Source organism: Mesoplodon densirostris, chromosome 6, assembly GCF_025265405.1.
Source record: "Mesoplodon densirostris isolate mMesDen1 chromosome 6, mMesDen1 primary haplotype, whole genome shotgun sequence".
NCBI lineage: Eukaryota > Metazoa > Chordata > Mammalia > Artiodactyla > Ziphiidae > Mesoplodon > Mesoplodon densirostris.
Window position 1 is genome coordinate 60,420,905 of NC_082666.1, and position 13,013 is coordinate 60,433,917.

A 13,013-nucleotide genomic window follows, 5' to 3' on the forward strand; every position below is an offset into this window, starting at 1 on the left:
AATAGCATTAGGTTAATATTTAAAAAAACAGTGACAAATTAGCACACTAATTTGACACACGGTCCAATGAAAACAATTTCTGTTGGCTTTTAAGGCTTAAAATGGCTTTCTGGATCTACTATGGTAGTAGTCAATAAAGGGGAGCAGAATTTTGCCACCCCAAAATGTCACTTTGACATATGTCTTATCTTGAGCTGGTTTTTAAGAAACAGCAGACACAGGAGAGGCTCTGAAAACTTGAGTAGTAACTGACTGCCCAGCCCCGACATCTTTTCTTGTCTTTAGCTGAGGAAGGTGTATAAGGTGACGGCTTGGACCATTTCAGGGTGTTACTCAGTTTTCCTGGGCACCTCCTATGTATACAGAAGGTATGCCTGTTGTTAAACTTCTGTTTGTTTTTTCCTGTTAATCTGTCTTTTTATTACCGGGGATATCTCATCTGAGAACCTAAAAGAATAGAGGAAAAATTCCTCCTCCACATCATTTATGACAGTTGGAATGAAATAATAAACTTCTTTAGGTTTCTACCCTAACACAGTAAGTAGTCGTGTAGTACAACATACCCACAGAAATTAAAATTATACAAAACCTGGCAAAAAAGAATATTGTTCTGAAACAAAAAAGATAAATTGCTATAAACTGTATCACGTTCTAGCTGGTAGTACATACATTATTTCAATTACTTATTTTATCTTAAGATAAATGAACATGAGCATTTCTTGTTCTTTATGTTATAATATAAAACTGATATGTGTCATTCAGTAATAATGAGATGATGGCCTGTTACCTGAGCATATGGAAAGTGTTAGGAGTATAAGGAATCACATCATCTGCTGTATAACACTAGATTTCCTACGAATCAATTCACAGACATACAAAATGTAAGTAGCTACATTAATATTTTTGTCTATATATCTGTACACTTCCAGTTTTTTCTAAGAATATTTCCTTTATAACAATAGCAAAAAGTATTAAAATAAAACCAAGTCCACTTAACTGAAATTGATGACAATGTTATTTATATACAAAAATGTAAATTAAGTACAAAATTGTAAAGATAAATGTTAAGATTTTTAAACAACATTTTACTATTAAAGATAGCCATGTTGTAAAGCGAGTATAGGGTTTATACAGAGTGGTTCTATTAAAACAGGGAGAGCTACACCAAATCATATGGGCATAAATTTTTATCTAAAACGAGACGAGACATGTATAATTTTCAAGTTTAAAATTAAAATTATAAACATATTACCATTTTACTGCATAAAGCTAAAACTATGCTTTTTTCGTTAGTTCAAATATTGTACATCTGTATGTGTTTTGAAATGTAACAGAGAAAGTAAAATAGTTAAGTTATACCTAATAAACACATAGAGAGTAAATTTTTATACTTTCTATTGTTATCATTCTTTTTATCTTTGAAAATATTTTAAACCTATGTCAACACAAGCATAAGTGTTTCCACATTTACTTCACTAACACTGATTTTTTTAATCCCGTTTCTGTAAGCCAATGATTTTGAATTATGAATTTAAATTAAGGATTCACACAAAGTTTAAGTTCATGAGGCCTCGTTTTAAAATATAATCCTTTATGTTAAAATTCAGATTTAACTTGCTCAGCTCAATATCGTAAAGATTAGACTACCTTCTGCAATGTCTGCTCCGACATTTCTTTCCAATTCTTCTCTGGAGTACTCTTCTTGACCCCATCATCTTCACCGTATCTAAAGAGTTCGTCTGGCAGAGAATAAATAATATATTATGGTACCTCATATACTGCTGAAACACTGTCCTGTCATTTTAAGATAAAGGGGTGTATGGTTTCTCAACTATGAATAACGTAGTCTATTTTATTGTCAAGTATTTGGCCAGTAACTGAATGGTGACCTTTTTCAAGATTTTCAGTCACACAATTATGTATCTTTGTAGTGTCCCTTTCTTTTTTTGCAGCGTAAGATTTTCAAAGGTATAACAGATCTGCAGGTTAACAATGCTGTACTTTTATTCCCATTTTCATTCTTTTGTAGACCATTCCCCTTTGCCTTAAAAGCAGAATTCACTGCCTTTTTATCTACACAGTCACTACTAGTTTTGTTCTCTGGATCTTGTTCCCTGCCAGGAGGATCAGAGTGATTGCTGAACAAAGCAAACAGTAACAGAATTAGGGTAGACTGAAACTGTAACACCCCCTACCACCACCTTTCTTTAAAGTAAAAGATCATGCACTGGGCAGAGTAAAGCATAAAAATCACATTTCCAGAAAAACTGACTTTATAACAAATAGAAACCCAGGTAATGCGTAAAGTTGTTCCTACAAATCATTCCTACACTGCCCAGGCATTTGACTAATAAAACCCCTTCGAACAAGCAAAACTGCATAAGCAACATAACAACATTAAAGGAAAAAAAATCATAAAACTTCAGTTAATATTATTAGAACTGAAATACATTAAAACCTATAAATATTTTTTCTTAGAAGATAAATTACAGTGACAAATTAATATTTTCTTATTGAATTATTTTTGAAATACACATTTTTCAAAGAATCAAAAAAGGGGGCAAAAAGAATGAATAAAGCTAAAAGGATACATATCTGTGTTAGTCTGAGATGATTTTGCTTTAAAGTATGCTTGGCTGCTGTAGGTCAGTATGAAACTTTGATTTATCAACAAAGAAAAAAGAAAACAATATTATTCTCTGTAGAGTAGAAATCCTCTTGGTATAAACAGTGACTAACAAGTTTGTTAGAGTGAATTAGGCATTTCTTTTGTCTTTGAAACATGACATATCCAATTAAAACTTCTGTACTCCTGAAATAAATAGAACACTATCCTAAGGATAATAAAAGCTAGAATAGGTAGAATTTGCCACCTGGGGAATATGTACCTTTATCTTGATGATAATCTGTTGGTTCCCGAGTTTCTTTTTCTAGTCCCTTAACACCATGGTGCTGAATTCATTTACAAAGCTCTTTCAGCAATATAGAAATAATATGCAAATACAATTCATCTGTTCTAGTCATTTAAATATCTGCTATAGTTCTAAGTAAAATATTTACACTTAAAAATAAGAAAATAGTTCTATATTCAAATACTGTAGAGTGTTAAAGGTAGCTAGATAACTCCAACAATATAAATGTTGAAGACTGATTTAAAAATGAATTTGATTGCTGCTTTTGTGCTCCTAGGTGTGTGCAAAATTCCCTGGTGGACTGGAAGACCATGTTCACTTGTGGTTTTCTGTTGAAAACTTTGTTTCTCACCTTCACAGGTTTTATAAAGAATACATGGCAGCTAGGCCCAGGCCATGGAGAGGAACAAAGACCCAACTCTCTGCCCCTTGATTCCCTTCCCCTTCAAGGATCTCAGGATTTGGGAAGTGAACCAAGAGGACCTAGTTAGAAATATACAGTTCTGTTTTTGTCCTTTGGTGGATGTGTGAGAATACGCTCCACCTTACTGGAAATTTATTTTAAAAACTGTGGATTTAAATGCTTCACATTTATCACTATATAAATTCGTTCTGATTTATATTCTTTCTCAGGAGTTTCTTCCCTCCCCACTTTTTCTTTTTAACTTTTAACTTTGCTTACTCATAGTTGTTTTAAACATTGTTCTCTATCGCCTATGTTTTTTTGGTCCCCTTAATTCTCCTGGATTACATTATAAATTAATGTAAGTTCCTCTGCAACTTTTTCTCCTTCTTTTAGATTCTCTTTTAGCTATTTTAACAAATTATTATTAAAAATCTGTTATCATTATAAGGGATTGCAGAATTTGCCAGCCTAATATATGCCACTTTGGTATACTGATTGTTTTCAGCAGTAGGAACTTCAAAAGCTGCAAATGCAGGGAGAGGCTTTCTCTGAACTCCCCTTATCTGCCAGAAGACCCTCCAGAAGGAACTTGAGTGTTATTACCCACTCCCCTAAAGTTTTATCAACCAGAGAAGATTAACTCTTATCACAGGGGAGGAAACTAGAAGTCCACACTATACCCAGACAAGCTTTATTACAAACTATCATTCCTCTCAGCTAGTCTTCTATGGGCCCATTCATCTCTTCTAAAACCATTTACTCTCCCCTAAGAGGCCTATATCCCTCCTCCTCTCTCCCTATTAAGAAAGTATGTAATCCTGAATTCTAAAGCCACCTCTTTGAGTACTCACTCTTCCCTGGGTTTCTTCTATGTGTATATCATGAGGTATAAACATTAATAAATTTCTGGTTTTCTCTTGCTAATCTGTCTTTTATTATAGGGGTTTAAGCTAAGAACTCAGAAGGGTAGAAGGAAAATTCTTATTCCTCCCCTACAATTATATTTTTACTCTTCTTAATATGATACTTCCTACACTATCTTAAAGGTCTGTTTGTGATTGTATCAACTTGGGATATAAAGAAAGGAGAATAGGTATCTTGTGTATTGGCAATTTCCTAAAAAATACTGAAACCGAGCAGGACCCTGTGGAGGCTCCTGGGTATGAAAGCCTTTCTGTGTCCCCCGTTCCTTGTTTGTAGAGAACAGACTCCAGCCTCCATGACCTTCCCTGAGTCCCAAAGGGCAGATTCAAACAGTTGCTAATCACAGAAGGGAGGGGATGCAGAGACAAGGGAGGAGCAGCCAAGAAACAATACTGCAGCCTTGTGACAGGGTCCTGGTTTCACCTCAAGGGATACACACAACAGTATCTTTAAGCTCTTTACAGAACTAAAACCCCCAACAAATGGAAGATGTTAGCATTCTTCCTTCCAGAGAAGACCAGATGAGGCCAGATTAAAGGAACCATAGAAGCTCATCAAGAGATGGCCTGAGACCAGATTAAAGGAGTGCAGGCCCTGCACACACCCCAATCTTATCGGCAAACTCACCCCTGAACTATTGTTATAAAACTCCTCACCAAATCCTTCCAGGCTGGGACACATGGTTTTCAAGGGCAGGAGCCCACTGTGTCCCCCTTTGGCTGGCAAAGCAATAGAGCTATTCTTTTTACTTCACCCAAAACTCTGTCTCTGAGATTCAACTGGGCACCAGGGCACAGAGGCCGAGTTTTTGGCATCAATATTACTATTTTTCCTTCACTTTTAGGAAAAGTGAATATATTACTTTCAAGGGTACTTGCCATAATATACAGTAAGAAATATATATTTGGTCTTTTTCTCTGGCTCCCCACACAAAGCTTCTAAAGTCCTTGGAATTTCATGAGTGATAGAGGTGAGAGGATTATCTTCTGTTATTCGTAACAAGCCTCTTTGCACAAGGTTCTCCATAAATCTATTTTCCTTTATATTTCACTTCTACTTAACACAAGCTGTATATAAAAATGTTGTTGGAGACACCAACAAAAGTTGCAGGGTGCAAAATTAATACACAGAAATCTCTTGCATTTCTATACACTAATAATGAAAGATCAGAGAGAAGAATTAAAGAAACAATCCCTTTTACCATCACATCAAAAAGAATAAAATACCTAGGAATAAAATTACCTAAGAAGGCAAAAGACTTGTACTCAGAAAACTATGAAACACTGATGAAAGAAATCAAAGATGACACAAAGAGATGTAAAGATATACCATGTTCTTGGATTGGAAGAATCAACATCATCAAAATGACTATACTACCCAAGGCAATCTACAGATTCAATGCCATCCCTATCAAATTATCAATGGCACTTTTCATAGAACTAGAACAAAAAATTTCACAATTTGTATGGAAACACAAAAGACCCCAGATAGCCAAAGCCATCCTGAGAAAGAAAAACAGAGCTAGAGGAATCAAGCTCCCTGACCTCAGACTATACTACAAAGCTACAGCCATCTAAACAGTATGGTACTGGCACAAAAACAGAAACATAGATCAATGGAACCGAATAGAAAGCCCAGAAATAAACCCATGCACCTATTGTCAAGTAATCTACAACAAAGGAGGCAAGAATATACAATGGAGAAAAAACAGTCTCTTCACTAAGTGGTGCTGGGAAAACTGTACAGCTACATGTAAAAGAATGAAATTAGGACATTCTCTAACATCATAATACACAAAAATAAACTCAAAATGGATTAAAGACTTAAATTTAAGACTGAATACTTAAAACTCTTTGAGGAAAACATAGGCAGAACACACTGTTACATAAATCACAGCAATATCTTTTCGGATCTACCTCCTAGAGTAATGAAAATAAAACCAGAAATAAACAAATGGGACATAATTAAACTTAAAAGCTTTTTCTCAGCCAAGGAAACCATAAACAAAATGAAAAGACAACCCACAGAATGGGAGAAAATATTTGCAGATGAAGCAACCAGCAAGGGATTAATCTCTAAAATATAAAAACAGATCATGCAACTCACAATCAAAAAAACAAACAACCCAATCCAAAAATGGGCAGAAGACCTAAATAGACACTTCTCCAAAGAAAACATACACATGGCCAAAAAAGCACATGAAAAGATGCTCAACATCACTAATTATTAGAGAAATGCAAATCAAAACTACAATGAGGTTATCACCTCACACTGATCAGAATGACCATCATCAAAAAGTCTACAAACAATAAATGCTGGAGAGGGTGTGGAGAAAAGGGAACTCTCCTACACTGTTGGTGGAAATGCAAATTGGTACAACCACTATGGAGAACAGTATGGAGGTTCCTTAAAAAATCAAAAGTAGAACTACTATATGATCCAGCAATCCCACTCCTGAGCATATATCCAGAGAAAACCATAATTCGAAAAGATACATGCACCCCAATGTTCACTGCAGCACTATTAACAATAGCCAGGACACAGAAGCAACCTAAATGTCCATCAACAGAGGAGTGGATAAAGAAGATGTGGTACATATATACAACGGAATATTACTCAGCCATAAAAAGAACAAAATAACGCCATTTGCAGCAACATGGGTGGACCTGGAGACCGTCATACTTTGTGAAGTAAGTCAGACAGAGAAAGACAAATAACATATGATATCACTTATATGTGGAATCTAAAAAAAAAGATACAAATGGACTTACTTACAAAACAGAAATAGAGTCACATATGTAGAAAACAATCTTATGGTTCTGGGGGGAAAGGTGGGGGAAGGATAAATTGGGAGATTGGAATTGACATATACACGCTACTATATATTAAGTAGATAACTAGTAAGCACCTACTGTATAGCATAGGGAAGTCTACTCAATACACTGTAATGGCCTATATGGGAAAAGAATCTAAAAAAGAGTGGATATATGTATATGTATAAATGATTCACTTTGCTGTACACCTGAAACACAACATTGTAAATCAACCATACTCCAATAAAAACTTTACAAAAAGAATAATCTAGAATAAATAAAAATACACAAAACAAAATATACTATGAAGGCTCCCACTGACCTAAGATGGAACAATCTGAATATCAAAAAGAATAATGCCTTCAGTGGATAAAAGAAACTTTAAATATATCAACAGAAGTTCTGAGTTTCTAACACTAACAAAAGCCACCAACTCATTGATCACCTTTGGAGGATGCTAGGTCACCAAATGAAAATTGGTAAAGAGGAATAATCAAGGATTTTTCTTGTCTTTCCTGTACAAACTGTATTTCAGGATAACCAAATAGTTATCCATATTCTTCTTCATAGAATTCCAGATAAAAACTGCACAAAAAATGTTAAAATCAGAAAACTGCTGTGTTGCAACCCCAAATGAAATAATGAATTTTGGTAACAATAACCAATGGATGCTAAAACCAGTAAAAGAAACATTGATTGGGAATTTAATAATAGAGGGATTAGGCTGAAACCACCTGAAGTTCCTAATTAATCTTAATATTATTTAAAGTGGGATAAACCAGAAAAAAAAAGAACATGCACCCCAATGTTCACTGCAGCCTATGTACAATAGCCAAGACATGGAAGCAAGCTAAATGTCCATCGACAGAGGAATGGACAAAGAAGATGTGGTACATAAATACAGTGGAATATTACTCGACCATAAAAAAAGAATGAAGTAATGCCATTTGCAGCAACATGGATGGACCTAGAGATTATCATATTAAGTAAAGTAAGTCAGACAGAGAAAGACAAATATCATATTACTTATATGTGGAATGTAAAAAAATCATACTAATGAACTTATTTACAAAACAGAAACAGAGTCACAGACTTCAAAAACAAACTTATGGTTACCAAAGGGAAAAGGTGGGGGGTGATAAATTAGGAGTTTGGGATTAACATTTACACAGTACTATATATAAAACAGATGATTACCTTGTTGATTACAAGGACCTAGTATTATAGCACAAGGAACTCTACTCAATAATATGTAATAACCTATATGGCAAAAGAATCTGGAAAAAAATGGATATATGGATATGCATAACTGAATCACTTTGCTGTACACCTGAAACTAACACAACATTGTAAATCAACTATATTCCAATATAAAATAAAATTTTTTTTAAAAGTTAAGTTTCTGTCAATTTATGTCAGACAGTTATAAGATGTTACATGTAAGTCTCCTAGTAACCACAAAGCAAAAACCTACAATAAACACACAAAAGATAAACAGACAGGGGGCTTCCCTGGTGGCGCAGTGGTTGAGAGTCCGCCTGCCGATGCAGGGGACACGGGTTCGTGCCCCGGTCTGGGAGGATCCCACATGCTGCAGAGCGGCTAGGCCCGTGAGCCATGGCCGCTGAGCCTGCGCGTCCAGAGCCTGTGCTCCGCAACGGGAGATGCCACAACAGTGAGAGGCCCGCGTAATGCAAAAAAAAAAAGATAAACAGACAGGAACATAAGTATATTTATACCACTAAAGAAAGTCATCAAAACAAAAGGGAAGAGAGTAGGAGAAGGATAAAGGAAGCAGGTGGAACTACAAAAACAGCCAGTAAACAATGAACAAAAAAGCAATATATACATACCTGTCAACAATTATTTTACCTGTAAATGCACTAAACTCTCCAAACAAAAGGCACAGAGTAGCTGGATGAATAAAAAAACAAGACCGATCTTTATACTGACTACAAAAGACGCACTTTAGATTTAAAGACACACACAGACTGAACACAAAAGGATTGAAAAAGATATTCCATGCAAATGGAGACCGGAAGAAAGCTGGAGTAGCTACACTTACATCAGACAAAATAGGCTTTAAGACAAGACTGTCAGAAGAGACAAAGATGGGTATTATATAACGATGAAGAAGTCAGTCCAACAAAAGGATGTAACATTTGTAAATATTCATGCACCCAACATAGGAGCACCTAAATACAGAAAGAAAATATTAAGAGACCTAATGGGAGAAACAGACAGACATACAGTAATTGTTCTGTTCAGATTTTCTATTCCATCATGATTCAGTCTTGGTGGGTGGTATGTTTCTAGGAATTTATCCATTTCTTCTAGGTTGTGGAATTTGTTGGAATATATTTGTTAAAAATATTTTCTTATGATTCTTTGTATTTCTGTGGTATCAGGTACAACAACTCCTGTTTTTTTTTTTTTTATTTTATTTGAGTTCTCTCTCTTTTTTTCTTGGTAAGTATAGCTAAAGGCTTGTCAATATTATTTATCTTTTTAAAGAACCAGCTCTGAATAGATTTATAAATGATAAGGAGATTGAATCAGTAATCAAAAACCTCCCAGCAAACAAAAATCAGATCCAGACGGCTTCATTAATGAATTCTGCCAAATATTTTAAGAAGAATTAATACCGATTCTTCTCAAACTCTTCCAAAATATGTAAGAGGAGAGAGCTCTTCCAAGCTCAATTCACAAGGCCAGTATTATCCTGATACCAATACCAGAAAAGTACACCACAAGAAAAGAAAATTATAGGCCAATATCCTTGATGAATATAGATATAATGTCCTCAAAAAAATCAGTAAACAAAATTCAACAATACACTACAAGGACCATACACTAAGATCAAGTGGGATTTATTCCAGCGATGCAAGGATGGGTTAACATCTGTAAATCAGTCAATGCGATACACCACATTACAAAAAGAAGGATAAAAATCATATGATCATCTCAACAGATGTAGGAATATCTTTTGACTATATTCAACATCCTTTCATGGTTAAAACCCTCAACAAATTGGGTACAGAGGGAATCTATCTCTACATAATGAGGGCCATATATGACAAGCCCACAGCTAATATCATACTCAATGGTGAAAAGCTGGAAGCTTTTCCTCTAAGATCAGGAACAAGATAAAATGCCCATTCTCACCACTTTTATTCAACATAGTATTGGAAGTCCTAGCCAGTCACTTAGGCAAGAAAAATAAATAAAAGGCATCCAACTGGAAAGGAAGAACTAAAACTGTCACTATTTGCAGATGACATGATATAGAAAACCCTAATGACTCCATCAAAAACTGTTAGAACTGCTAATAACTCTAAGAACTAACAAATAAATTCAGTAAATTTGCAGGATACAAAATCAGTATACAAAAAGCTGTTCTATTTCTTTATACTAACAATGAACTATCAGAGAAAAATTAATAAAACAATCCCTAGGAATAAATTTAACCAAGGAGGTGAAAGACCCGTGTATTGAAAACTAAAAGACATTAATGAAAGAAACTGAAGAAGACAAAAATAAATGGAAAGATATTTCATGCTCATTGATTGAAAGAACCAATATTGTTAAAATGTCTATACAACCCAAAGCAAACTACAGATTCAATGCAATCTTTATTAAAATTCCAATGGCATTTTTCAAAAGAAAAAACAAATTCAAATAACCCTAAAATCTGATGGAACCACAAAATACCCCAAATAGTCAAAGCAATGTGAGAAAGAAGAAAAGTTGGAGGCATCACGTACGCCCTGATTTCAAACTATATTACAAAGCTAATAATTAAAACAGTATGGTACTGACATAAAATAGGCACATACATCAATGGAACAGAATAGAGCCCAGATATAAAAACAAGCTTATATGGTCAATTAATTTACAACAAAGGAGGCAAGAATATACAGTAGGGAAAGGACAGTCTCTTCATTAAATGGTATTGGGAAAACTGGACAGCCACAAGCAAAGAATGAAACTGGACTACTATCTTATACCATATACAAAAATTCACTCAAAATGTATTAAAGGCTTGAACATAAGATCTGAAACCCTAAAATTCCTAGAAGAAAACAGGCAGTAAGCTCCTTGACCTAGATCTTGGGGATGATTTTTTGAATCTGACACCAAAAGCAAAGGCAACAATAGTAAAAATGAGTAAGTTGGACTACATCATACTAAACATCTTCTGCACAGCAAAGGAGACCATCAACAAAATAGAAAAGCAACCTACTGAATGGGAGAAACTATTTGCAAATCATATATCTGATAATGGGCCAATATCCAAATGTATTGTAAAAACTCATATAATGCAATAACAAAAAACCAAACAATTCAATTTAAAAGTGGGCAGAAGATCTAAATGGACATTTTCCCAAAGAAGACATACAGGCGTAACTTGTTTTATTGTGCTTTGCTTTACTGTTCTTTGAAGATATTGTGTTCTTCTACTAATTGAATGTTCGTGGCAACCCTCTGTCAACCAAGTCTATTGGTGCCATTTCCAACGGCATTTGGTCATTTTGTGTCTCTGTGTCACATTTTGGTAATTCTCCTAATATTTCAAACCCTCCTCCAGCAAAAAAAGACTATATGACCCACTGAAAACTCAGATGATGGTTAGCATTTTTTAGCAATAAAGTATTTTTTAATTAAGGTAGGTACATTCATTTTTTAGACATAATGCTATTGCACACTTAACAAACTACAATATAGTGTAAATATAATTTTTATGTGCCCTGGGAAACCAAAAAAATCACATGACTCACTTTATAGCAATATTCACTTTATTGTGGTGGTCTGGAAAAAAACTCCGCAGAATCTCCTAGATATGCCTGTACAGATGGCTAACAGATATGTGAAAAGATGCTCAACATCATTAATCATGAGGGAACTGCAAATCAAAACCACACTGAGATATCATCTCATACCTTTTAGAATGGCTGTTGTCAAAAAGACAAGAAGTAACAAATCTTGGTGAGAATGCAGAGAAAATAGAACCCTTGTGCACTATCGGTGGGAATGTAAATGGGTGCATCCACTTTGTAAAACAATATGGAGGTTCCTCAAAAAGATAAAAATAGAACTACCATATGATCAGCAATTTCGGGGTATTTATCTAAAGAAAATGAAAACACTAACGTGAAAAGATATATGCACCCTAATGATCACTGCAGCATTATTTACAGTAGCCAAGATGGAAATAACCTAGGTGTCCATTGATGGATGATAGGATAAAGAAATTGTGATACATATATACATACACACAATGGATATTATTCAGCCATAAAAAAGAATGCCATCTTGCCATTTGTGACCACACGGATGGGCCTCACAGACATTATGATAAATAAGTCAGAGAGAGAAAAACAAATACCATATGATGCCTGTCATATGTGGAATCTAAACAAACGAAGAAACAAATAAAAAAGCTCAGAAGTACAGAGAATAGATTGGTAGTGGCCAGATATGATAAAAGAAATGGGTGAAGGGAGTCAAAAGGTAAAAAGAAAAAAGAATAATAAAAAAAAAGGCCCCATCAGCTTTTCACCCAATGGTCTTAGTAGTCATTAATGATCATTGCCTTGATCTATGGAAAAAAAAAAGAACTCAATGAAGGAGTAAGCATAAAATATGATATAAATCAATGGTGTAAAATAGAAGGATTCAAATACTGGCCTTGACAAGTTCACTAGTAAACTAAATAAGAGCAACTGGAACAACAAAGTAATTGGGACAACTTCCAGATGAGTGATTATCATAAAAATTTAAATAAATATTACATACAAATTATTAAGTATAAATTATTAATTGAATTATTAAGTATAAATTGTCAACACCTAAAAAGCACAGTGGTAACAATTAAGCTGTAGCAAGGTTAAATAAGAAGAAATTCTATCATATCAACCTTATTTATTTTTTTAATGAGGTATCCGAGGATGGACTGAA

At 34.5% G+C, this 13,013-nt stretch overlaps 1 protein-coding gene across 5 annotated transcripts in view; it reads right to left on the reverse strand.

Annotated features, from left to right (window-relative positions):
• Positions 1-13,013, reverse strand: part of CNTLN (centlein) — a 361,905-nt gene that overhangs the window by 125,660 nt on the left and 223,232 nt on the right. For all 5 annotated transcript variants that reach the window (XM_060102081.1, XM_060102083.1, XM_060102084.1 and 2 more), the window contains exon 14: positions 1,648-1,739. In XM_060102081.1, coding sequence (XP_059958064.1) covers positions 1,648-1,739 — 92 coding nt within the window. The remainder of the gene's footprint in view (positions 1-1,647; positions 1,740-13,013) is intronic.